The sequence below is a fragment of the Magallana gigas genome, chromosome 6, assembly GCF_963853765.1.
Source record: "Magallana gigas chromosome 6, xbMagGiga1.1, whole genome shotgun sequence".
NCBI classification, from domain to species: Eukaryota; Metazoa; Mollusca; class Bivalvia; order Ostreida; family Ostreidae; genus Magallana; species Magallana gigas.
In genome coordinates this window covers 40,263,375-40,291,331 of record NC_088858.1, presented here as the reverse complement: position 1 = coordinate 40,291,331, position 27,957 = coordinate 40,263,375, and the positions used below count along the sequence as shown (strand labels likewise).

The 27,957-nt window shown below is 32.8% G+C and overlaps 2 protein-coding genes across 3 annotated transcripts; one reads left to right on the top strand and one right to left on the bottom strand.

Moving 5' to 3' along the window:
- Positions 1-465: 465 nt before the first annotated feature.
- On the bottom strand, positions 466-17,481 carry LOC105325728 (ERO1-like protein beta). 2 transcript variants are annotated; one of them, XM_011425414.4, is made up of 16 exons: positions 17,271-17,481; positions 14,319-14,438; positions 13,025-13,108; positions 12,146-12,199; positions 11,689-11,765; positions 11,111-11,184; positions 10,663-10,783; positions 10,510-10,550; positions 8,271-8,282; positions 7,267-7,359; positions 6,666-6,835; positions 6,418-6,494; positions 6,208-6,277; positions 5,680-5,766; positions 5,329-5,468; positions 466-2,846 (listed from the first exon to the last, which is right to left on the bottom strand). In XM_011425414.4, exons 1-16 carry the CDS (start codon positions 17,370-17,372, stop codon positions 2,795-2,797), a joined length of 1,374 nt encoding a protein of 457 aa, XP_011423716.3. In that variant the 5' UTR covers positions 17,373-17,481; the 3' UTR covers positions 466-2,794. The 2 variants fall into 2 exon arrangements, with proteins under 2 accessions (XP_011423716.3, XP_011423718.3); XM_011425416.4 differs by lacking the exon at positions 8,271-8,282.
- Positions 17,482-17,663: 182 nt separating this feature from the next.
- LOC105325730 (protein arginine methyltransferase NDUFAF7, mitochondrial) lies at positions 17,664-23,090 on the top strand. Its single transcript, XM_034468648.2, has 10 exons — positions 17,664-17,823; positions 18,248-18,399; positions 18,919-18,999; positions 19,795-19,905; positions 20,270-20,521; positions 21,004-21,111; positions 21,203-21,355; positions 21,676-21,781; positions 21,950-22,017; positions 22,782-23,090. Exons 1-10 carry the CDS (start codon positions 17,736-17,738, stop codon positions 22,980-22,982), a joined length of 1,320 nt encoding a protein of 439 aa, XP_034324539.2. The 5' UTR covers positions 17,664-17,735; the 3' UTR covers positions 22,983-23,090.
- The last annotated feature ends 4,867 nt before the right edge of the window (positions 23,091-27,957 follow it).

Here is a 27,957-nt window from a genome sequence, read left to right as displayed (position 1 = left end):
TAAGCCCAAAAATAAGAGATTTGCACATGGCTGTGAACGTTTCTAAGAAATATAAGAAAGCCAATTTGTCATTATCAACATTTATTCTGATTTGAAAAATGTAGCAAATATATATATCTTTCATAGTATGAATTTAAATTAATCACAAAGGCAGAATAGCAACAAGAAGAGAAAGACATAACATTCAACTTGCTCCTTAACAATGTGAAACTGACCAAACTTTAAATACAACAAACTGATCTTCGGTATAGACACATAAATATACAACAATAATGGACATGGTAATTTAAATAAAACTATCGTAAATGCTACAGGGTTTACATTCTATATTAAATTATATTTTACAAAGAAACATTTCCAACTTAATTCTACGACAAAGCATTTTTGCACCAGCTTAATGTTTATGGAGAAGTGGATTTCTCAAAAAATATACATGCATAAAAAAGACTTAATTTACCCCCATTATATACAACTTCAGTAGCTATTAGCAATATCAAATCAAAGTACAGTTACAGTGGTTCATGTACTAAAAGTACTGAGATCCACTCAACATGTTTCCAGTTGTCATCTTTAAAACCTCAATACACAAATCTGAACTGGGCTAAGGAGAAACTTGAATATTTTTTAGTATAAATAAGCATTTTAATATGAACAAACATCAAAACAACCAGTAGCTGGTTGGGAGATAAAAGAATCACTTTACCAGGTATTTCTACGCAATGTCTTTTTATCACATTAGCGCCACACCAAAACTGTACTTTCAAAATAGTTCAGTACATGACTGCTAGCGTATACTGATATTTTTTAAACAGAGGGTGGGGCATTCAAATTCACATGTATTCCAAAAGCTGACTGATTAATTATGCACTCATATTGGTTGTTGAATATTTTCCTAAAGATTTAAAAATTGAAAGCCTTGACAATCATAAACAAAACTAAAGTCAAAATTGAAATGGATTTCAATTTCATAAGAAAACATATTTTTTTGCACAAAGCACAAAAGCAACCCACAAGGAGAAAGTTGAATACAATTTCTTGAACTACAAACAACTTTAAAACCATTTAGAGATTGTCTATACAATCTTATACCCAGTGAAAAAAGAAACATTATACGAATCTCAAACAGACACAGAAATTTCTATTTTATACAATACATTTATGGCACATAAGCCCTAAAATACACTAATGATTGAAATTTTTGGAAAAATGTACACCCTAATCTTTTAAATTTAAGACATCTGCACCGTTATACTTTATCTGGGTATGTGAATGAAATAACAAAAATAATATCATCTAAAGAAGAGAATATAGTACATTTCAACAATATCACAGTACTCAACATGTACATGTCATTACAATTTTCATGTCCATTACAACAAAAAGTCAATCTAGTAGGTGGTTCATTTGAGTAGCATTTTTGGTGAAGTGTTGGTGCCAATCCAGTGGCCAAAAGCCCCCCCCCCCCCCATTTTGTTAAAAATTTTCCATTGAGTTTTGAAAAATACAGGTGTACCAATATTTTTTAAAATGTTATGAAATTATAACTTCTTTCCTACTGTATAATAATTTTCCTGTAAAACGTATGATACAATTATGTTGAAGATTTACGATATTTTATAAACATTACAAAAAGAGCAAATAAGAGACTTTAAAAAAGCATGCCTTTAGATATAAGGTTTAAAGTTATTATTTTAAAAACACAACATTTTAAAAAAAACACTGAAAAAAGTAAGAATATGGTATGCATTGTATGAACAAAGAACCAGTGAATTCTTAATGTCAAGAATTTTAAGAGAACATTCATTTGCATTATAATCCATCAAAAGTTCTCTTATTTTTTAACTGTTTCCAATGCATTACCCTTACTCAGCACCTTTCATGAACACAAGATGAAACATGTGTAAAGATAGTTCCATAATAACAAACAAAACAGATGAGCTATAAAGAAGTAGTCCCACTGTTTTAAAAATCAATTTTATCTCTTACTCACGTGACAACGTTGTACATTGGTAATAAATTATAGGGAAAACTGCACAATATGATAACTTCATCAACAATACATACATGTAGTACATGTACATGTATTTATTGTCATATATTTTATAACAAGGCTAATAGAGTACTCTAGTCATAAAAATACAGCATATAAATTCCTCAACCATATTATATTCTGTGTGAAATCAAACATTACAGACAATAATGAGCAAGTATGATTTCATCAGAGTTAAAAATATCACATAGATAAAAAGATTCAGTATACACAATCTATTACAGAGTTTGTGTTCCTCAGATATTGCACTGCTTAAAAAATCTAACTCACCACACTAAATACACTACTTCTTAATATTTAGGAAATCTTCTTGTACCAGATGTTATACACAAAATATATTTCACCTAGCTTTCAGAAAAAAGAAACTATTGAATTAGATAAGGTTATTAAACGGTGGGTCCCATTAAAATGTACATGGAATGTAAAACCTTTATAGTGACAGCATAGAACAATTATGACAAAATCTATCTTGAAAAACAACAAAATACTGAATGAAATAAGCATGAAAAATCTGAAATACCTACCATACTAAAACATCCTAACATGAGACAGAATGGTTGGTCTTCCAAAACTTAAGGGTTTTTATTTTTCTACAGCAGGGGATTTTCTTAATGAGAAGATATTTTCCACTTTAAACCTAGCATGGATTTACACAGACAGGTAAGTTTAGAGCTGAGATCCATTGTTGTAGTCAGTAGTCATTAAGATTCCAGAGATTCTGAACTACTTCTTATCCATCCCCTGTCAGCTGGTCAGCTTTCTGAATTTTTCTATGGTTTGGATGCTACTGGAAAGCCTGCAAGAAAAGAAGAGTTCTAAATAATAGCTTCAAAAACTCACTGCTTACCCCTAATTATGTTATTGTTAAACATATCACAATTCTTAAAACCATAGGATCAGCAAGCAGTTTATAAATCACATAATATATATTACTATATCAGATAAATTTATTTTTACCTTAATAGTTCACATACAAAGATAATGGGTTAAGGTGGCTCTATACACCCACAGTTTATTCCAATTTTCAACAGAAGACCACAAAACATATACTTATCAAATATTAAAATGATGAAGGGGTACTATAGGTATTTTTAAAGAATTTTTTTAATGTTTTTTCGTGTTTTTGTAAAATAATTTTTAAAAAGTTAACTATTAACAAATTGAGAGAATTTTTTTGGTCATATGATGGATATTTCTTTCGGGCACCTAAAAATAAATATAATACTTCTTAACATTCAAAAATTTTATTATTGCAATTTTTTTTAGTATTTCCCCAAAACATAATTTTTCATATTTTCTTACTCTGTTGACAAATCATCTAAAAAAAGCTGCTTGATGTTATAAGAAAATGTATTTCAATAACTTAGACATAAAAAATTTGAATGAAAATCATTGCAAACAAACACAAAAAATATTTTAAATTTTATTTGGTATAAAAGTTCCGCTGGTAAGAGTTATCGTTCCTAAGTCCCAAGGCCCAAACATCTTGGGGATTTTTCATTTCTGAGTTGAAGAAAACTTCCTAAATATCACGATGGAATGAAAAATACACACATATTTCATTATAGGCCTATATATGTGAATTCATTCGCTTTAATGCAAAACTAAGTCAAATAAATAACGAGGAAAATTAACTAATAGGATCTATGTATCCCAACCCGAGAGAAATTCAAAGCCACCCACCCATCCCCTTATAATGGTTAGGAACATCTGTCAAAATTAATGTTGATCAAAGTATATTATAATTTAGATACATTCACCGGTTTAGAATTCTCTTTCACAGTATTCAACCAAAAAATACGTTTAAGAAAATTTTTGAAATTAAATTTTGTTGTGTCCTCTACGGGATTCGAACTCATGACCTACAGGTTTGAAGTGAACGTACTAACCCACTGCGCTACGCGGTAAGATACCAAATATTGGAAAGAAACTATTTAAAAAATTATACTTGATTTTATTGTTTATTTCGATAAATAATACGACACAATTTGAAGGAGTCACATTACTTGAAAGTAATAATTTTTCCAATTAACAAATTAAATCTAAGACTATTCATTTAACGATTTTTTTTAAAAAGCGGTCCCTATACAACTCGCCTCAGTTTAAATCAGCCAGTACCGGAAAAACATGCTTTTAGATTTACTTTTTTGCGTACTGCGTCATCAAAAAGTGGTGTATAGAGCCACCTTAAGAAGAATGAACAGTTTCAGACAAGTGAATTTCTCTTTATGCAGTATCATTTAAAGTAGTCCGAGTATCGCACTACGTCATAATACGGATTTTACAATATTGGTTCCACTTTTACAAAGCGTTTTAAATACCCGGTATTGATTTTGCTCTACATCACTGTTGTAAACAATGGCAGTAATAAGCAATTAGAACGGTAATATATGTATTCTATGAGAGATAGAAATGATTAATGTTGAGAAACTCGATTCTGTTAAAGTAAAATGAAAAACAAGTTTCTGATTGACCAGAATCTCAGGTATGCTTATATCTTCTTTGTTTTGATGCCCCCCCCCCCCCCCCGAATTTTTCTTTTTCTTTTACTAAAATCGGTTTAAATTTAGAGACAGAAGCTATTTCGAATTTAATAAATCGTCAATTAATTAATGTTTAAATGATATCTAACATTGTTGACAGAGCTAGGCAGAAAACTGTAGCAAAATGTGATTTTTACGGATTTTTTCGTCAGGGTCTACTTGGTTTAGAGCTTATAGCGTGAAAAGTAATCCGTCAACATATAATTTATTTTACCAAATCTTTTTTCTAAGATGTCAATCTATAGAAAAAACACCATGAATTTAAGTTTGAGTCCATAAAATAGTAAAAAAATTACCAAACGCGATACTAGCATTGCATTTTTTGTATTCTATTTTGATACATCAGGTCCATAAAGCTTACTTAATTACAAAAATTTGCGCAAAATTATTGATGAGATGTGGCTTAAATAAATATTTATACTCTATTTTGTATGTTCAGTTCTAATTTTCCCAAAATTGTTAATTATTTTTAGGAAAAACGGACGTATGGCAAATTTCATAATTGTCAATAATTTTCGTAAGGGGGTACACCCGTCTGAGAGGTGATAACAAACAAACTAGCATGTAAACATGCATATTTTCTTTTGTATATGTATTGCTAGAATGTATATTTATCATTTAAAGCTAAGCTTTTAATGATTGAGCCCATTTAGTGCCGAGTATAGGACTACCTTAACTCATCTGGAAAACTAGTTAATAAGATAAGTACAGGGTAGATTTTAATCGATCACATACCTTCCAAAAGCATTAAAAAGGGAGACAATTTCCGATCTTCTGAGCTGGAATCTCTGCTTGTGATGAGCATTAACTGTGGACTCCAACCCAATCCTGTCCCCGGAGAACAGGATCTTCAGGGCTGTCCCCATGCCTTGTACCTGGAGAACAATAAAGAGCATTTATACAGGTATTGTACTATTGTTTTTCTATATCATTCATATTGTAAAGTTTTGAGTTTTTCCCCATACATTTACTTTCTCTTAGAAACAGAAAATTCAAATAGAATGTATGATTCGTATATTTTCCTGTAGAGCAAAACATCTTGTGCTTTTGTTTATTGTGGGGAAAAGAGTTGGACAGATTTCTAACCTGTAATTTTCCCCATAGTTTACATTTGTCACATCCAACACAGTCCATAATTCTGGAGATATTCCTAAAATGCTCTCGGAATTCAGTCTGCAATTAATGAAAACAAATACAAATAAAACATACATAATTAGGTGAATTATGATATTTATTACACTAAGTTACAATGTCACAACCCATGACCCACATGTATACGATCCTCATGAGAAGGAAATATCACATAGCGTATTAAAGTATTGACCAATGCCAGTTAGCATTGTTGGATATTGAGCTTCAATTATCAAATTACAGTTTGCATAACACACATTGTTTATGCGGTCACAACCCAAAGTGTGTAGAATTCAATAAGTTTAAACATGATATTTCATTTGGTGCATGAATATTCATTTAACGCTACTTTGATTGATCAAGTAGACATCAGTTAGAGAAACCGATAAGCTTACTATGGACCTAGACATAAATCTATCTTTTTGTTAGTAAATAAACTGCAACACAAAATGCTGGTTATGATTCATTACTGCACCCAGGTACCTTTAGTTTTTCAGCAACTTTGGGGTCCCCCTTAAAGAGTTTACTCTCATCAAAGTGGTCTGGGAATGACCTGGAATTAAATCAAGTTGACATTACATTGAGGAAATAAGCAGAAATACCTCAACCAAACACACAGGAAATAAACAGAAATTTGACATAAACGATTACACAATGCAATAAAATTCCTAAAAGTTTAATTAAGAGCCTCACTTGATGATTTCCAGGAAGTCCTTGACCCCTTCCTTCACGTCTTTGTCCTCCTCAGGATTTCCGGTAAAAAAGTCTTCCTAGATTCCCAAAATAGAGACTCAAAATCATCCACAATTTTGAAAAGTTGAAATTGACAACTTTAACATTTATGAAATAAACTGGGAAAAAGGAGAATAATTTTTCTGATTATAATATGAAGAAACTGAATATAATTCTAATGGAAGAAAACACATTGACTTAGACAATACCTCTTCTAGGTAAGGAGCAGCCTTCACCAGGGCCCGCAACTCTACCAAGTAGGTGAAGTAGAGGTTTTTCAGCCTCTGTGGTCCTTGACCTTTGGTGGGTTTGGGGTCAAATCGCCGAATGAACTCCTCAGTGTTTGGGCCAAATTCAGGTGCAGACAGTAGGTTTTTTGCTGCATAAAAAGTAACGGTACAGTATTCTCAATTTTGGCAGTTACAGTAGTTGAATTGTTTTAACAGTATTACATTAAATACTGGTACTATGAAAAGTAAATATATTATATTTTTTGCTATTAAATGATATCTTTAATATTTTGACAAGCATTTCCAAAAGCACACGTGCCATTTGAGCTTTATCGAAATAAATGGGATTTTTTTTCTGCAAGGTGATACATAAAAGCTAAAATTTGCAAAAACTTGCTCATATATCTCTTAAAATATTCAAAAAAATAAAATCTGAATCATTTTTTTGTAATCATCACAAAAAATGTTCACTCTCAGAAAAACCCCACTCATATACACTGTCAGGAACATGTATGAGAACTTTTGACTTTTTTCCCAACCATCTAGAATTCGACTTTTTCCCTAACCATCTAGAACTTACCAGGAAAGAGGTACTCGTTGCAGAGATGAAGGTTGATGCTGGTATGGAGACCAGAAACCAGTCTGTAGAACGCCCGCTGCTCCAAACAAAGACCTAAATTAGCAAGAGACATAAAACTTTCAACACACAGTAGTAATGTGAGAAATATATCAAACTCTAAATCAACAAAACTAAATTTTAATATATCTTTGAAATGTATTAAAGTAGAGTTACATTAATTTATGCAATACTATATTTTTAAAGCATTGGTTGTTTAGGGCATTAGTTTTTAGTGCCACCATTCCAAATAAAGAAAATAATTTATTCTACATGTGAATTTAAACTCTGCAGACATGCATGCATGCAATTATCTATTACAACAAGTCATTGCTTTTTCTGTCAACACAATGTTTAAGGTCCATTAACGCTGTTCACTCGGATTTAACTTATAGCAATAAGGAATTGGAAAAGAAATGTAAGTTAATCAAAATGCACACATTTTTTGCATACCCTGCTGGCCAAAATGTAATTATCTGTGTACTTTAAATTTGTAACAACTGAACATGTTAAAAAAAATTATATCAATATATCCAGATGAGGTTATCTCTCTTACTGACATGGTCAATGTACCTTAATGCAATATGTAAGATATATGCAACAAAAATAAGCAAAGTACAATGAGTGGATCTAATGTACTATGATGTACTATAGGTTCTGTTTACTTTTGCAAAAATAAGATACATGTATATGTAATTTTAAGCACTTGTTAATAATCTTTAGTCAGAATACTACATAAACTAATCTGTGTATAGTTCATTCAAATTTATGTATATGATGGAAATCAGGAAGAAAATATAAACTCAGACTACAATGTCTATACATGCCTATTAATTAGTCAAGCTAAAACTTATAATTTACAAAACATAATATAAATACATCATGCAATTTGATCTGCAGATTGGGAGAGACAGCAAGAGTTAGTATACACAGACTAAATGTTATTACATCTACTACCATCCGCATACCTTCCATTGAGCCTGCAAAGAAATATGGGAGAAATTCTGATTAGTAAATAAGTTGAAAGTTGAAAGACCACCATTGCCTTTTTTGTTGTAAAAAATGTGCTTTCCAATAAAATAAAGAAATGTTTTATGTTCTATAAAGCAATTACTGCATGGAACTTTAAGATCATATTTTTTTTAACAACAGTTTAAATTAAGATATACGGTAACATATTATATGCCTATTTAGTGGCTATGAGGACAATAACAAGTTTATTGTCCCCGGAGACAACAACTATTTCATAAAGCAAAGTATAGGGAAACAGTAATTGTTGAGGGGGACAACAAAGTTGCTATTGTCCGGATAGTCAGTAAAAAGGTATTATATCATACCAAAGAAAACTTTACTTGTTTTTCTTGATGGTAAGCAATTCAGGGTTGTCAGACTATGAATTTAAACTGGGAGCACCAGAGGTGTTCCCGGTTTTAAAACGTTTGGAAATCGAATGCTGCTGGTGAAAAGTTTCTATAACTATTCACCATGGGCAGATAGGATGGAAACTTTTTCACAGTTAGAAAGAGTAGCATGTTTGTTGTAATTTTATGTAAAAAAAATATTCAGAGAGGAATAATAATTCACAATACTGTATTCTTTCCCAATATTTTTGGGGGAGGGTTATTTTTTTTTAAAAAGTAAATTTTAAACTAGAGGTACTGTGAGCAAGCTCACAATTGATACCCCCCGCTAAGAAAAAAATCATAACGCATGTATTTTTGCTATTACAGAAAATATTGGATGAATCTATTTCACTGTCCATTTTCTATAAATAACAACTGCTTTATTTTTGAAAACTGTTAATTTTTAGCTTCTAATATTTCCATTAATACAAGACATGACACAGACAGAATTTAGCTTTTTTGAAACAATGACCTTGAACTTTCTCAATTGACCTTGGGTCAAGGTCATGACACACCCTTTAATCATAAGCAATCTTTGAGTAAAGTAAGAACTTCCAATGTTTCCCCATAAGAAAGATATGGACCGGACACAAATTTTGCATTTTTTTCCATTGACCTTGCCCGAATGACCTTGGGTCAAGGTCATGACACACCCTTAGGTCATAAGCAATCTTTGTGTGAAGTAAAAACTTCCAATGTTTCCCCATAAGAAAGATATGGACCGGACACAAATTTTGCATTTTTTCTGCCAGTGACCTTGACCTTGCCCAAATGACCTTGGGTCAAGGTCATGACACACTCTTAGGTCATAAGCAATCTTTGTGTGAAGTAAAAACTTCCAATGTTTCCCAATAAGAAAGATATGGACCGGACACGAATTTTGCACTTTTTCTGCCAGTGACCTTGACCTTGCCCGAATGACCTTGAGTCAAGGTCATGACACACCCTTAGGTCATAAGCAATCTTTGTGTGAAGTAAGAACTTCCACTGTTTCTCCATAGGAGAGATATGGACCGGACAAGAGTTTTGCACTTTTTCTGCCAGTGACCTTGACCTTGCCCGAATGACCTTGGGTCAAGGTCATGACACACCTTTAGGTCATAAGCAATCTATGTGTGAAGTAAGAACTTCCAATGTTTCTCCATAAGAAAGATATGGACCGGACACGATTGCACAGACAGACGGACAGACGGACAGACAGACGGACGGACAGACGGACGGACGGACGGACGGACAAGGTGATTCCTATATACCCCCCCAAACTTTGTTTGCGGGGGGTATAAAAATCAAAACACCAAACCCTGAGTGAAAAAAAAACAACATAATAGTGGTAGAAAGAAAAACAGGGGTAATTTGGATCCTATCTTAATAGCTTTTTTCAGAGCAAAGAACAATAAAGTAAATGTTCTTCACAGGAAAAAATTAGCGGTTTCTTTAGGTGAATTATCTTGATATTACCATATCCTTGAAAAACTAGACATGAATACATAAAATAAGAAATATAAATCAAAATATTTGAAGTGCAACCTTTTTCACATAAGTTGCCCCTAATGCCAATGAATGGATAGAAAGTGCATTGAACCAGAACATTGTTCACGTGCTGAACAAACCTCGGAAAATATCTTGAACAAAAAGTGGTACATCTAGCAAAAATAAAGTTCTAGCCAAATTATTTATATATTCTCAATTCAAACGTCTGCCCACATAAATTTAATTATGCAATTAAAAACATATTCACATCATAAAATAGTGATTCATTGGCTTCTATATGTGTGTAAACAAGATAATAAAGCATTCACATTACCTGCTAGACTTTTCTTAGATCCATATACCAATTTTTCTGGTCTGTTGAAAATAAACAGTAGAGCTATAATAGACACTTCACACATTTTTTTGTAAAAAAAAAAAAAAATGAACATATAGTCATGATACAAAGAAGATTTTAAAGAACACCTACTTGAAGCAGTTTTCCTCATATATACTCTTCCAGATTCGGTGAGGGGATGCTCCTTTATAGCCAGTGTATCTCTCTGGGTTCAACAGCAGATCCACATACTGACAATCTGGGGTGTATTCATCTGAAAGAAAGGTGCAATATAGATTGGGTTGTCAAACAGAACAAAATGAATCACGGCGCAGTACAAAACAGATCAGTTTCCATTGCAGAATCAATGGACGAATCTTATCACCTGACTAACAGCAACACATTTGTCCAATGAACAGAAGAGCAAGAGTCTATAGACTAGAACACATTGCCCTTTACCTTTTCATCATGTAATGAACACATTAAAAAATTAATACATGTACAAATGCTAAAAATATGCCAAAGCAAAGACTACACTGAGATGGACAGCCAAAATAAAAATGCATTAAGCAATCTTTGAATGCAAATGAATGAATCTTACCATCTATTTCACAAAAGGTTTCCTGCTTGTCATCGTGTTGGGTCCAGTTCTTAAAGGCCTCCATGCTCTCTGCACTGGAAGCAAATTCAAGCAGAGATTACACAGCAATTCTTGTATATCCCACTTAATAGGATTTAAGGAATAACTTATAAGGAATCATTCTTTGAGTATAATGAGGTGATCATTGCGGTCATTTTTCATCATTATACTGTCATCTTGAATAATAAGCAACACATGTTGAATATGGCTAAAAAAAAAGCATGCATCAATGATGAAATTATTGAACTATATATGTTTTAATTAAAATCATGTATAAGTATGTTGTTGCTTAAGGCAACAGCATTCAAGCACATGATTTGATGGAGTAGCTATCTAATATATAGAACTATTAAGATAAATATTACTAGCAATCATAAAAGTTGTGCTGTAATAAACAAAATTTACTTTGATTCGTAGTGTTATCACAAAGACACTGGATATTGTGAATATTGCCAGATAAATCCCCCACCCCTCCCCTAATTCCTAATCCCTTCTCATAAATTGGTATGAAACATATGGCACACAAGGTCACACCCTACCTGATGGTTCTGTCTAGAGCCCCCAGCTCTCTCTCCTCATTACAGTTCGGCTCCTCTTTCTGAGCTTCCTTAGAGTACTGTCATACAGAATTTTAGAAATTGTTATAAGACAAGAATTGTTTATGCACTCTATATACCATACAGTCTTCATTTGCTACAGTCTATTGTTTTGCTGCTTTTTTTTCTTTGGTTTCATGGACATAAAACAACATTGCAACATTATACATGTACTGGTAAATTTGACTAATAAAATTTGTATCAAGAAGTTGTTTAACTGGAGTTGTACTTGCATGCACGTTTTAGGATGTTGTTTATAAACTGATTTGTATGCATATTTCAGGATGTTGTTTACCTGAGTGTACATGTATGCATATTTGGGTATATGTATATTGTTTGTTAATTTGAATCACTTGGAATCACAAACGTATATTAAGTATGTACAGGTAATAAGTGTCACCTTGTTGGGTTCCCTTTCATTTTTATTTCCCTTCAAACCCTCAGGTACTTGATCCTGGAAAATAAACACATACCATCAAAATTGATTTTCTTTACAAGTGCTATAGCACCCATCAAAATTTTAATTAAAATAATGTATAAGTATATTGTAGCTTATGGCAACAGCATTCAAGCACATGATTTGATGGAGTAGCTATCTAATACATGTATATAGATCTATTAAGATGAATATTACTAGCAATCATGAAGGTTGTGCTGTAATAAATAAAATTTACATTGCTGATACCATGGATACCATGCACATTAAATTTGTACTTAAAAGTAGACAAGTTTTTTTAAAATACATAATTGACTATGTACATGTATTTGCATTTCATAAAGGTACTATGCATTCACAGATTCTTAAGAAATGTAAAAAAAATAAACTCAACCATGTTTTCAAGATTTAAATGTAAAAAAAAAAAATACATTCAAAACAAATCTTCTAATCTATCATACAACACATTTCCATTGCCTACAGCCTTATCAGGGTTAGTTGATTAGTCTAGGAAAACTCATTTACTATTACATTGTAATACTGTATTTCAAGACAAAATCAATAATCTTTTCACCATTTAAAAAAATTGCTTCCACTGGAATACCTTCAAAATTAAGTTTGCATATTATGCATAGATTTCTACAAAGCCTTAATCCAGGAAAATAACTTGTTTGAGGCAATGCCTACAAACAATGCATGTTTTTTTAAAAGACTAATGGGAATGAAATAAATATCGTTATCGATTTGTTTAGTTTAAAAAAAAAAAATATTTCCTGTTTATTCATGTACAATATTTTCCATACATGCCCGTTTACATGATTTTCTTTTTCGTTTTATTTTTACCTCTGTACAAGACTGAACATGGCAGTCCTTCAGAGCACAGCGACTGTCGTCCGACCAAAATGGACAGGGTTTCATCAAATTCACCTAAAAACATATTCAAAGCAGACACACATTAAAAGTTTATACATGTGTATGGTACACACTAATCTGAAATCAAATACAAATTTATTTTTGTGACAAACTATAATACCTAGATATTTTGGATTTCTTCACACCAACCTTGCTGTGGATGGGAATTACCGATCTATGTCAATTACATGTACTAAATAAATTTTTATATGTCTTGTTCAAATTTGGAAATTGAATTGCTAATAGAATTATTTGTTAAATTTCAAAGTCATTTCATGTCGAGTGTCATGTTTGCATAAATCAGCATACTGGAATCATTGCAATTTGTGAGGGCCAACTTTCATGGATTGCTTAAATCTTATATGTTTGTGGGGATGTAACTTTGTGTATTCTCTTGTACCAACAAAAATTTTACTTCATTACCCTCATTTATTATTTCGTGGAGGATCTTAATTAAAGGATGAGAGGTACCCACGAATTCCACAAAAATTGAGCCACCATGAAATCTAATAATTTTTCAGTATTACAAATGATTTATTAGTCTCCGAAAAAAAATGTACAATGAAAATAAGTCTGTGTCCAAATAAACTAATGTCAAAGATCTTTCTTAAATTAGATATACGAGCTTCATGTAATAAAAGAACAAAGTCTGTGGTCAGAATCTAGATTGCCACACTTTTTTACATGAGGAACATTGTGTTTGGAGGTCTCGGTGACTCTCAGACTTTTATCACAAGTACACATACTTGTATCAATTAAGGACCTCTTCCTCTGATGCTTATTAATCTAACTTCTAATGGTTTCAAGTATTGACAATACAATATAATTGCAGACATGACCCTGAAAAGTTCTAGACCTTGAATTATTCCTAATGGAGTTTTTTTAAAAAATATGAACAGCCATATCATCTGAATTCATGTACATGTAATTATGAATTCAATATAGAATTGACATTTACAACAGACATGTGTGCCATTTATATTCAAGTTCATCAAAATACAGAATATATTTTATAGAATAATTTAACCAAACTGAATAAAAGTAATTGTTACAGACTACAATGTGTCTCATTATTCTGGATAAATACCAATATGAAATATTGTAAACTAACACAGAAGTATCTCCCAAGCATATTTCTTTTTATTAATCCCTTTTTTGGCATAATAACAACAAAAGTGACCCCTTTTACCCTCTCCCATCCAAAGAGAAATAATTTGTAGATTACCTTAAAGTATCGAAAGTAGTCCCTCTGTAGCAGGCTCTTCAGGACGGGATAGACCTTTCTGTTGTTGAGGGAGTCCAGGTTCTCTACTTTACAGGAACAGTCATCCACCTCTCCCTGAAGCTACAAGTACAGCTCTACACAGTAAATCAGTAGACCTCAGCTCTGAGGATGTTAGGAACTTTAATATTAGTGGGTTTTATTAGTAGCATTGCCAAAAGATTCAAAATTTGAAATAATGTTTTCTCTCCTTCTCGCCCCCCTCCCCCCCCAAAAAAAATTTTAAAAATCAGGAGAGGACATTTTTGCAGCTACATTTGATTTTGCCCATATTTAACAAATGTCTGTGAACAAGATCATAAAATGCGTAAACAAACAAAAATCATACAAAAGAGTACTTTCTGCGTAGACCTCAAAGTTTAACCGGATGCTATGAGGAAAATTCAGCTTGCACATGAGCTAGCCTGGTACTTGCGCAATATCATGGGTAGCTAAGGGAACCAGGCTAGCTAACGTTTATCTGAATCGGGATTGGGATTCCATGCCATATGCATATGTTCTAAGGAGCTATAATTGTAAAATTGTTGGTGAACAGTACAGAAAAAGAAGTATTTCTTTAAAAAAAATGATCGGCATGTGATATGAACTGACAGAATCATGGAATATGTTAAAGTTATAATGAAACTGCAACATGCATCAAATAGCATAAATCGTGATGCTTGGTTGTTTTTCATAATAGCTTACCTATATTTTTAGTAGACGGGGCTTTTATACTTACTGAGTAAAATTTTTAAGCATTTAAGCATGATTAATTAATTACCTGTAAGTAACTTTATATAATTTTCTCTGGATAAAGTTTACATTTCAAGAAAAATGCATCAAAATATGATTCAAAATCAATTTACAGAAGGTGTATAGCTAACAAAGTATTGTGAAGTGATTGTGTAATATGTGTGCAAACAGTGAATTCTCCGAATGTCTGATACTATACATGCAATCTTCATTATTTTAGATTAGTTCATAATTATATTTAATTCTGAAGTGAAAGGTCAGTGCTCTATGTAATACAATGCACACATTTAGTGGGTAAAGGCACTAAATCCAGGCTTGCTACTAATATGATATGCATCATATCACTTTTGCAATTAGAGATCTCCTCGAGCTCTGTAGATGTCTTCATATCAAAGTAGGGGGGCTAGAGTCGGTGGAATCTGTGATAATTTTAAGGTTTTCATATTTCCATATTGCAGTCTTTTTTAATTAGTTTAAGGACAGCAACTTGTTTATACATGCATTATAAACTGCACTTTGATTTTGCAAAATCCAATTTTCTTGATGCCCACTCCTATTTTTAATCTTAACAAAATCAACGATAATTCAAAGCTTTCCTGTTTATGTTCAATGGCTACAATCTTTTCAAATCTATTTATATTTGATACTGTGACTGTGCCATCAGTGCAATTTGATTTGAAGTTGATAAATTATACATATGGTGAAGTCATTAAGTCAATATATAGCACCAAGTACACATAATAAATCGTTCTGTCTGCCAATTTTATCGAACATAGCACTGTCAGGTGAATAGCAGATGTTTCCCACATGGAAATTTGAATGAATTCAATCAGCTGTTAAAAGCTTTATCTGTTTCTACGAATTCAATAAATAATCAGACATGATTGCAATTTTACATGATGAACATATAGTAACTTTACATTGTCTAGGATAATCTATCAATATGAGTACAATATCTTATCATACATTTATTTATTGTAATAACTGCTGAAAAGGAGAGAGAGAGAGAGAGAGAGAGAGAGAGAGAGAGAGAGAGAGAGAGAGAGAGAGAGAGAGAGCATCATATATGTATTTCATGTTACATGCATGCACATTTTTCCTTACATATCCTAAAAAAATTACAGACAAATTTTTAGGCAGTCTAATCCACAAAAACAAATATAAACAAGTAAAACTAAAGATCAATCTTATAATACCATGTTCAATATTACATTTTCACAATCTCACAAGATACAGTCATCTCTGTATGTCTATGTGTACACCATTGAAAAAACATATTGTTCATTACTGAGCCATCAACAATGCCGACATTGCCGAGGGCTCTTTTACTAACAAATGTTACAAATCCACATCTATTTCCATGAATGCACTGAACTGCAATACATAGAAGATGTGAACCAGTATCATGTCATCTCTTTGTAAGATGCTATTCAACTTTTTCCTTCCTTGTTACGACTATAATTTATGGATTCTTTTCTATAAAATAAAGGGCCAGTTTGAAAGATATGAAATCTGAGCACATATAGCCAGATCACTAATATTTTGAAACTGTTTGAAAATAACGACACTCATAGATACCGGTCTTTGAATTCAAAGTTATATGTAGAATTCTGGTCTTAAAAGCCATCAAATTTAATTAATCAAAACCCTAAATGTTCATATACAGAAACCACAGGCACATTTATATACCACTTCATGATAACCATGGTACTACTCTCTTGCAGGGCAAAATTATATACTTTGCCAAGTTTTAGTAATTAGATAATTAAATGAATTTGCGTTACATCATATTTCACCAAACTATGTCATTTTGCCCTGCAAAAGAGCAGTACTATAGTCACCGTGAAGGGGATGAGGCCCTCATATTGCTTGTTATATGAGCACAGTGTCTAATATTTAATATTCAACAACAGTTACTTTACATAAATGTTATATAAACAAATACCGGTATCGGTGTGTTTGGAGCCCGGAGGCATTGCAGAGTATGGTGCTTATTGATTAAAAATTTAGAAACACGAGACAATGTAACAGGACAAAAATCAAATTAGTGTATCTTAAACTGTTTCTCATAAAGCTATAGTCATCAGCAGGTTAAAAACTGTAAATCCATAAAAGTTGAGAGGTTTAAAAAATATAGAGATAATTCGAAATGGAAACTCTTACCTTGCAGAAGCATGCACTTGGTTGACTTTTGCTTCCATTTTTTGCATCTAACAGCAAAGAAATGGCAAGCAACACAAAACACTTTAACAGTAAAGAAGTCATTTACTACAAGTTCTTCTGTCACTTTTACACCTCCAATCTAAGTAACAAGCCCATATGCTAATTTTGTTTTGATTCTAAATTTATCACGCACCGAGAACATACAAAGGATATGATTCCGCGTGCTTTTACAAACGATATAGTTCCTGTATTTATAGCCAAAATCTGGATAAATCAATTATTTTACAATAGTAACTCATAGTCCTTTTACTATCTTCTTGTTACATTAAAGTCATGAAAGTATCTAATCAAAGAAAATTGAAAAAATACCACCAGTGAGTATGAATATTAAATTTAAATAGACGTGGCGATTTGTCATTCGAAACCGAGGTTATTCGGGAAAGGGGGTTTTCCAATCTTGCCGTGATGCACGTGTGTGCAATGTCACGTAGAAATATACCTGGACTGACGTGGTCTGTTTTCTCTAGACTTACGGGCGTAAACAGATTAGGAAGTAATGCAATGTTGTTTGGTGTTTCATCATCGTAGAAAAACTGAAAATTAACTACATGTATATATGAAAGCGTATCAACTATAAATTTATGTTTATCACTGCTGCATTATGATATTGAAGTATATCTGCATGTATTATGAATCATGATTGGGCGAAAATGATTTATACTGCAGACTCTTTTCTTTAATTACCTGCAACTGCAGTGTGTTAACATAAAATCTAGTACAATTTTAATGTATTATCAAACAAATTTACATACCCCACTGTCTACAGTACATACTATATATAAAGTATACTTAATTGTTCATTTAAAAAAAACCACAAAATATGTACTTCATGACTCATATAAATAATATTATACAGCACTTATTTATTAAGTTGAAAAAAAAAACCTTGTTAAATTTTTAAAGCTTGTGCCTTGCAGGGAGACAGCATGAGATCAAGCGAGACTTATGCACACAAGAACCACTGGATCTCAAGGAGTTTTTTATGCGGCACCTGACAGCACGAATCAAGGCCAACGGACCACTGAGTATCGCTGAGTATATGAAAGAAGTCCTAACTAACCCAGTCACTGTAAGGGATCAAAAACAGATGCATAATGAAAATTCAATCAAAGGACTGTAAATTATGTATTGGTTGAGGAATGAAGAGTTATGAAATTCTTTGTTTTGCCTCGGACTAGAATGTCGCGACGTCATTGGATGAAACGCGTCACGTGGCTGCCTTACAAATTTCTTTAAAAGGCAAGCGTCAAAATTTATAGCGCAACATGGCGGACGTAACGTTATTTGAACTGATTTTCTACACAAACGTTTGTTTACATATCAAACTTTAGGTCCTCGACAAAACAAAACACTTATTAGGTTTGTTACTGACTGTTTAAAGAAATTTGTGGGGTCGGTAAAGTCCATAGAAGGCGAGGCGGAGCCTCGCCTTCTATGGACTTTACCGACCCCACAAATTTCTTTAAACAGTCAGTAACAAACCTAATAAGTAATATTATGTGGCTTCTTGTGGGGGTTTTCTGAGTAATCTGAAAACACAACAAGTTAAATTATCAATAAAATGTTATGTTTGTTTTAATCTTGTTAGGGCTACTACATAAAAAATGAGGTGTTCGGAGAGAGTGGTGACTTCATTACCTCCCCTGAAATCAACCAAATGTTTGGAGAGGTAAGAATAGTGGATTATACTGACAATACAATACTTTATACTCTGTCCCGAGTTTTTGCTTCCACCACTTTTCACTTGATATTTCAATAATAATAAATACCTTTGTACTCAAACTACGTTCATCCAATAATATGAAAATTGTCCAGATTATCTGTTTTGAAACGCCCCCTCTACCGCTTCAGGTTTCAATACACATCCCAAAATAAAAAGTCTATGGAGATTTTGCATTGCATCAGCCATTAATAAGCCCGGATGATAACATTGAAAAATTGCGCGAGGTGTCCCAAGTACTTCCCAATGGAGAAAAGATGTAAACATTTCCCATTATGTCTCCGTAAGAAATTTGTTTTTGTTCCTGGGAAATTTTATGAGTGAAAAGGGATAATTGTTCAATGAAGATATCTTGGATATTTTCCATTTCATTGATTTCAACTGTACTTCTTTCGCAGGTAAGTGTATTTTTATTAAAAATCATCAATAATTGATGGAAGCAATAACTTGGGACAGACTATAACTACAGTCAAACCTATTTATCCCAAACTCCACAGGAGTCTGAAGATTTGAAATATCAAATTAAAATTCTAGTAGAATAAATGGTTGAGACTTCAAATTCTCTTTGACATCATGCAGTGAGTATGGTACCCATTCTCAAGATACCAAAATTGAACTCTATAATATTAACTAACATGTATTTTGATATGTCATCAGAATTATGATTGCATGAGTATAAAAAACATTGAGTTGAAGTACAGTATGTGGTATAGTCAGTTAATCAGTTTTTTCTTTCCATTTTAGCTGATTGGCATTTGGTGTGTTCACGAATGGCAACAAATGGGTAAACCAGATAAGCTACAGATAGTGGAGTTGGGACCAGGGAAGGGAACGCTTGCAGCAGATATGATGAGGGTACATGTATAAATCAATGAAAAATGTTTCTTTTCAAATAAATTCCTTCCTTCCTTGTATGTTACTTTTTATTTGTTTACTGGTAGCATAAATAGCCCAAGATTAAAGTGGGAAAAATTATGATAGCTGAAAACTCTTGTAATAATATTTACAGTTGAACTTCGGTATCTCGAACACCGATATCTCGAATACAATGGATATTTCGAAGTGATGTTTTAGTCCCAAACACTTAAACTTTAAGTATTTTACCCTTAATATCTTGAATACTCAGATATCTCGAAGTTTTTAACCAGTCCCATCTAGTTAGAGATAACGAGGTTCAACTGTATCTCCTTTTTAAAAACTATTTTCTCTGCTTTCCCAGGTGTTTTCCCAGTTTAAAGAGTTCAACAAAGCAATTTCCCTTCACTTGGTAGAAGTCAGTCCAAAGATGAGACAATTCCAGTTAGAGGCTCTCACAGGGGCAACAACTCCTGAAGACACTGTTGTAGAGTCCCAGAGGTCCAAGTATGGACCAGAGGTTCACTGGCACAGGTTCTTAGACCAAGTACCCAACGAGCGTTCATGTGTTATTGCCCACGAGTTTTTTGATATTTTGCCCATCTATAAATTTCAGGTAGTTTATTAGCTTTCATGATCAGATCATTTACTAGTACTGTAATGTTCTTTGACATACATGTAGATATCCTTGGCAATGTGAGAGAGATGAGTTATAATTTTATGAATGAATTGACTAGAGACTTAGTCCATCTTATAAATTATGTAACGTAATAATAAACACTTTTGTATACCTGTGGTCTGCATGCCCACTTTGGGCCTGAAAACATGGGAGTTCTGGTGTATCATACCCACCAAACTTTATGACCAAGTGGTCATATTGGAAGTTTATATACCACTACCATAATAGTAATTTGCAGGGAAAAGATTCCTGGAAATGTTGCATTGTACGGAATTTTACATCTGCAACAATTTTTCCATTATTATTATTTTACTAGTATTATTTAGGTATTTATAATTATCATATGGTGTATGTACTTGAATAAATGTTTATTAATAACTTTTTTTATCGTAAATGCACAGATAACATTTGATTTTTAGAAAAAAGATGGTGAATGGCATGAGATATTAGTAGATATTCAAGAGGGAGGAGGACTACGATTTATCATGTCTCGTGGACCAACCACCAATGCAAAGGCATTTCTCACAGTAAGTATGTGAAGAGAAGAAACTGTTTTTCCTAATGATGCACAATATAAAAATTGTAAATCCAACTGATTATGCTTTGACAAAATTTCAGCATTTGGCAGAGACAGATGAGAGAGATCATGTTGAAGTAAGCCCAGAAAGTGGAATAATAGTGCAGAAAATTTCACAGAGAGTCAGCGATCATGGTGGACGGGCACTGATTATTGACTACGGGCACGAAGGAACAAAGAAAGACACATTTAGGGTAAAACAAATCTCTGCTGGATTCTCTCATGTATGACAATTAAGTTACCGGGTATGTGCACCAAATATTTTAATTATAACTTTAACGATATTACAAATTGAGTCAACAAGTCATTACATTCTCAACAGACAGTTACGGATAAGGAAGAAAACATTTTGATACGTGCATGTATATTGACAAAGTTTACCAGGTAAATCAAAAGTACTTGATTATATTTGTCAGAGTAGGTGGACAGCATTCAGAAGAATCAGAGCACAAATTATCCTTCATCTATTTGGATGCTGATGGAACATTGATATAAAGTAAATGTATACTTACAGGCTTTTAAAGCCCACAAGTTGTATGACCCTCTCGAGATGCCAGGATCAGCGGATCTGACTGCTGATGTGGACTTTGCCTATTTTAAACACTGTTGTGGAGAGAATGGTACGATGCTCGCTATTCAATTAAATACCTGAACAGTTTTTTCCTATAGTACACAAGGTTTATTCTAATTTAGAATTTTATGCACTCGCAGTTGAAGAGCAGCGGTGAAAGAAGGAAAATTGAATAATCTAACATTTTTTATGATGCATGTTTTTTTTCTATGTTTAGTGAAAACATTTGGTCCTGTGACACAGAACAATTTCCTGAATGGAATGGGGATAGGAGCCAGGCTACAGGTACTGTCTGTCTGTTGTTGATTTACCATATACATGTTCTATGGTTTCATTAGTATTAGTATTCATTGGCATGTTTTCAAAGATGTAGTGAAAATCACAGTTTCAAGGATAAACGCACATAAATTGATGGCCATATCATTACAAAATTTCACTTCAGTGAACATTTAAATGTGATTTGTGGATCAAATTGATTAAAAAGTCCTTGAAAATTTGCATTCAATGAAAATTGACATGAATAAAAATGATTCCACAGTATATAAATGTACATGTGATCCTTATTAGTGATTACTCTGTGTCTATTTCACCAATTTCGATTTCCTAGATTAAGTTATTATCCTTTGAATAAGTTTATTTCAAATATGGAAAGTTTAAAGATTTTTTGTTGCATTGAGATGATTTTTTGGTGTGCAGCATTGAATAGACTTGTAGATCAGATTTGAGTTTGATTTGCAACACATTTTTTGGCCCATGTGCATCAAACTTTTTTCTAAAATTGTTACATCTGCTATTAAGGTCATTTCTAGTGTGTAGCTCTTTGATGCATACCTTTGATATGCTCAACTTTAAACTTGCCAGTAATTTGTGCCAAACAGACACATTATAATTTTGACCTATCCTAATGATCATAATTATTATTTATTATTATTAAAATTTTCTGATTATATTTAGGTATGTTCATGTGTATATCATATGAACATACAATTATTTGAAGTGATCATGACAGTTTGTCTTTGACTAAAAAATTATGTTATTTATTAAACTAGGCGCTGATGCAGGATAAGGACGTTGAAACCAGAAGAGCAATGATGAAGAGTGTCTGGAGACTAATGCACCCTCAGCAAATGGGATGGGGCTTCAAGTTTTTTGCTATCGCTCCTAAAGATACAGACTATGTACCCCCGGGGTTCACCCCTATCACAGCACATAATGAACCTAAATCTGAACAAAAATCTGAGCCAAAATGAAAGTAGATTGTTTTGTAAATGAATGAATTGAAATACATGTTCTAGTTGAAATATCACAAATGGCTTATTTTTTATTGCTGATTTTGATATTAAAATGTGGTTTTTGAATTTCGTGACATATATGGAAGTTTTTTATGCATGATTCGAGTTAAGATTTACATGCATAAAACATGTACTGGTACATGTAACATTATGCAACTACCGATATATATTTGTCCTTGCACATACTTTAGTTGCTAAGTTTTAAATAGACTTTTCCAGTGAATATGCTCTACTTTTGATAGCTGTTATTCATTGCATCAAGCTGGTAATTTATTTGCAGTTTTTAGTTGTCAGTGTGTATTTATCAGAGATAATTTGAAACCTGGAATGATCTCCCAGGATGTTTTGTGTTAAGTTTATTGGCATATTTCTGTAACAGTGTTTCTTATCTCCTCTAGAGGCATGCAGTATATTTGATGTATGACTCTGTGTTGTTTTAAACTTGTCAGTACTCTAAATGGCAGGAGTGTAACAAGATTTTATATCAGTGTTTCTACTTTCTAGGTACCACATTACACAAAGAATTGTACAGCTGTACCAAAAATTGTTTTTAAGTCTTTGTCAAGATATGTATAACGTTATCAGAGTTCAATTTGCTCTTTGGAAGGCTCAAGAATGTGTGGTACTAGTATCTTGAAGCTTTTAGCTCACCTGAGCTGAAAGCTCAAGTGAGCTTTTCTAATCAAAATTTGTCCATTGTCTGTCGTCGTTGGCGTTGGTGTTGGCGTTGTCATAGCTGCAATAATGTAGCCCTCTCCGATTTTTTATATCTGATGTTTACTGGAGAGGGCTACAATTCCACAGGATCTCCGTAATGGTGCAAAATTAATTTTTTAATACGGCTGACTTCGGTCTGAAAAGATCGATTTTATATTTGACTTCCTTTAGATAAAATGATTTTTTAATTCTGGTTGAACAAACTAACCGTATATAAATCAAAACCAGATAGAACACATCAGCATGTTTACCAGTCATCTTTTTCAGCAGCCATGACAGCTCTCGCGTGATTTTATGGGATTTACGTTTGGAGATTTCATTGGCTTGATAAAGTGAATGTCAGTGTAAATAATCGACCTTACCTTGTTCTATCACTAAAACATCATTTAAGGAAATGTTATATATTGGAAAATTCGTATTTACCGCGTTAATAATGTTTAAAATAGGGGAATTCCTTTATTCAGTTCAAGATCCGCTCCTGAATTCTCATTGGCTGTCCCAATGAAAAAATAAAACCGGTCAAGGTCATTAAACATGGCGGACAAATTCAACTTGCGATGTTGACATACACGAAAAATAACCGATATATGGACTATACTTGATATTTTTGGATTAATTTATGCCATAGACATCTACAACGTTTGAGTTCAGGTAAAAAATGCAAATGTTATTGTCATTTATATATGATTTGAGACGAAATTGATGCGGGAGTGAATCACTCCCGCACTTGCACCATACGGAGATACTATGGGGTTGTAGCCCTCTCCCAAAAAAAAAAAAATCGGGAGAGGGCTACATTATTGCAGCTAGCGTTGTCATTGGTGTAAACTTTTCACATTTTCATCTTCTTCTCCAGAACCACTGGGCAGATTTCAACCAAACTTGGCACAAAGCATCACTTAGCAAAGGTGATTCAAGTTAGTTCAAATGAAGGGTCACGCACAAGAGGAGATACATTTGTAATTTAGAATTATTGAAAATTTGTTGGTATTTTTTAAAAATCTTCTTCTCAAATACTATTTGAGAAATTTATGTGGAAGCATCCTCAGGTAGTGTAGATTCTAGTTTGTTCAAATCATGGTCCCCAGGGGTATGGTGGGGCCACAATGGGGGAATGGATTTTTACATAGGATTGTGTAGAGAAGATTTTTAAAAACCTTCTTCTCAAAAATTATTTGGCCAAAAAAGCTTAAACTATAGGAATATATAGAGAAAATCTTTAAATCTTTAGAAATGTTCTTCTCAAAAACTATCAGGACAATGGGGGAATAAATTTTTATATAGGAATATATAGAGAAAATTTTTTTAAATCTTCTTTTAAAAACTATAAGGCCAGGAAAGCTCAAATTGGCGTGGAGGCATCCTCAGATAGTGTGGATTCAAATTTGTTTAACGAGGCCAGGTCTAATTTTTTTCTGCCCTAGATTTTTGAATGAAATTTTTTACAAGAATTTCTACTGATATAATTATTATTTTAAGATAAAAAAATAAGACATTTACCATACCGTTTGTTTAAGGGGTCATCTCAAAGTTTGTTAATTTTTAACATAGGACCCTATGGGATTTTGCTTGAAATGTACCAAATTTGCACATTTTTTAAACTTCTGCCCTAGGGATTTCTTTTTCTGTTCTACATATTAAAGTTATTGCTAAAAGGCATCAAATTGTCAAATAAAAAAAACCTTTTACCTTCTGGTTTGTTCCGGGGGTTTTATCAAAGTTATTTTTTGTACGCCCAATTTCCCAGATTGTCAGATAATGGCTATTTTTTATTTGACAAAGACGGAAATGGTGATCTTTATTGTATTATTAAAACATTAAGACATATTTAAGTAATAAATAAATATATAACATCACATATTAAGGGTAATTAATATAAAATACATGGTTAATATCTTGAAATAAATGAATTAAGCGATATTTAGGCGGGTTAAGAAAACGTGACAGAGGGTTAGGCTTGCTGAACCCTCTTCACTTTTTCGACCCGAGCACAAATATACCTTATAATTCGAGACATTTATGTTTATTCCACAATATAATATCAATTTTACGCATCAAACGAGCTATTTTCAACAAATTTCGCTGAATATCTTCAGTTGAAACTATCAGGCCATGGCGTCAACAAAGCAAAAAGATGACGTCACAATACAAATGAAACGCTGCGCGAAAGCGTGCATACTCGTTCTGTACTCGGCCTCGTTAAATCATGGTTCCTGGGGGTAGGACAGGACCCGATGGGGGGATAAATTATTACAAAGGAATATACTGGTATAGAGAAAATCTTTGAAAATTTTCTTCTCAAAAACTATTATGCCAGGAAAGCCTAAATTTGAGTGGATGCATCCTCAGATAGTATCGATTCAAGTTTGTTTAAGTCATAGTCCCCAGGAGTAGGGTGAGGCCACAGTGGGGGATGAATTTTTACATAGGAATATATAGAGAAAATCTTGAAAATCTTTTTAAAAACTTTTAGGCCAAAAAAAGCTTATACTTGTGTAGAGGCATCCTCAGATAGTATAGATTCAAGTTTGCTAAATCATAGTACCTGGGGGTAGGGTGGGGCCACAATGGCTGGATGAATTTTTATATAGGAATTTATAGAGAGAATCTTTGAAAATATTATGGAAAAGTTTTCAGTCCAAAAAGCAGTAACTTGTGTGAAAGCACAGGTTGTGCAGATAAATATTTGATGAAACCATGATTCCTTAAAGGAAAGTGGGGCCACAGAATGGGGGGGGGGGGGGGGGGGGGGGTATATAGGAATAGAGAACAATCTTCTTACAGGTACAACAACAAAAGGGGCTTGGTAATATGTGGATAAAAATTGGCATATTTTAAATGGTTTTAAAGCAAGATCTACTGTACTTAGTTGTCAAGATATTTTGATTTTGATACTGTAATGCTAATTTGATCAGTTAATTAAGGCTATTGTTGCTCAGGTGAGCGATGTGGCCCCTGGGCCTCTTGTTCAAATGTGGGTCATATCTCAAGAACCCTTGGCCAATTTAAAGTATAAATAAAGGTACATGATTAGAGAGAAAAAAAATCTTGAAAAACATCAAATCTTGAAAACACTAAACTTACAAAAATGATGATGGCATCACCGTATGGCAAGGGGACTGTTATCAAGGTCAATTCAAAAATGATTTTAAATGGTTTTTGTTAAATCTCTAATATTTTTCCCTCTACTGTATATGGACGAGGATCATCAAATCCTGTCAGTAGATACTTCTTGGGACTTGAGGATAAGTTGGTCCAATAGTACTATAGGTCAATGACCCATTTCTTTTGTATTGTGCAGCTTTTCTTCAAGTTGTTTTTAATGCATGTCTTAGGCAAGATGAGGCCTAGGATCCTCATTAAACTTTGTCAGTTGATGCATCTTAGGATCGCTAGGTCTAACAATTAAAAGAATGTTACAAATAATTCCTTTTTTATTTGATTGTTTATTTTCGAAGTATTTATAGTTTTTTTTAATGAGAATGCTTAAAATCGTCAAATATTGTCAATTGTTTGATTTTTGAACCTTGAGTGCATGTGTCAACTTAAAGAGTAGGTTAATTTGACCTTCATTCTCAATTTGCTATAACTTAAATACCATATTATAAATTATGACATTTATACGTTACTCAAAGTAAAAATTACGGTATTTTTTAGTGAGTAATTTATGTTTCACAGCACTGGAATTGTGTAAATACATTTATTATAATGACAAGCAGATTAACTAGATTTTTATGCATTTGATGGCTTATCTTGAGTAAATATTGCAATGCTCTTTAGAGTACTGGTATCAAGTAAATTCAAGCAGTGTTGAATTTTGTCAAGTAGCCAACACCTTTATTACATGCACCGGTACATCATCATTTTTTAAATTACTGCATTTCATTTCTATTGACCAAGTTTTACCAGATACTAACAATGTTAATTATTTTGTATAAATAGTATTGATCTGACAATTTTCACTATGATCCTGTGTTTGATAAATTTTTCATACTGTTTAGCAGGTATACATGTAATTTAGAACAAGATTTTTTTCACATTTCCACTATATTGTTCGGCGATAAGTAAATGTTCATTTTTGTCCAAGCAAATCCCACAAGGGTTCTCTAAACCACAGTTGTCCATTTGGCAGAGAAACTTCCCATCATGGTCTATGATGTGGACACTGTTGTTGTTGCAGTCTACAATTAAAATGTGATGATAGCTGTTCACACAA

What these genes read in the sequence shown, in the direction of transcription:
- LOC105325728 (XM_011425414.4), bottom strand. Translation starts at nt 17,372, where the DNA reads ATGACTTCTTTACTGTTAAAGTGTTTTGTGTTGCTTGCCATTTCTTTG. An exon ending in AACCTTTTGTGAAATAGATG is followed by an intron (nt 10,784 to 11,110) that starts GTAAGATTCATT and finishes CCTTTCTTTCAG; the next exon opens with ATGAATACACCCCAGATTGT. An exon ending in AACTATGGGGAAAATTACAG is followed by an intron (nt 5,469 to 5,679) that starts GTTAGAAATCTG and finishes ATTGTTCTCCAG; the next exon opens with GTACAAGGCATGGGGACAGC.
- LOC105325730 (XM_034468648.2), top strand. Translation starts at nt 17,736, where the DNA reads ATGCACGTGTGTGCAATGTCACGTAGAAATATACCTGGACTGACGTGG. An exon ending in ATGCAAAGGCATTTCTCACA is followed by an intron (nt 21,112 to 21,202) that starts GTAAGTATGTGA and finishes ACAAAATTTCAG; the next exon opens with CATTTGGCAGAGACAGATGA. An exon ending in CAAAGAAAGACACATTTAGG is followed by an intron (nt 21,356 to 21,675) that starts GTAAAACAAATC and finishes GTATACTTACAG; the next exon opens with GCTTTTAAAGCCCACAAGTT.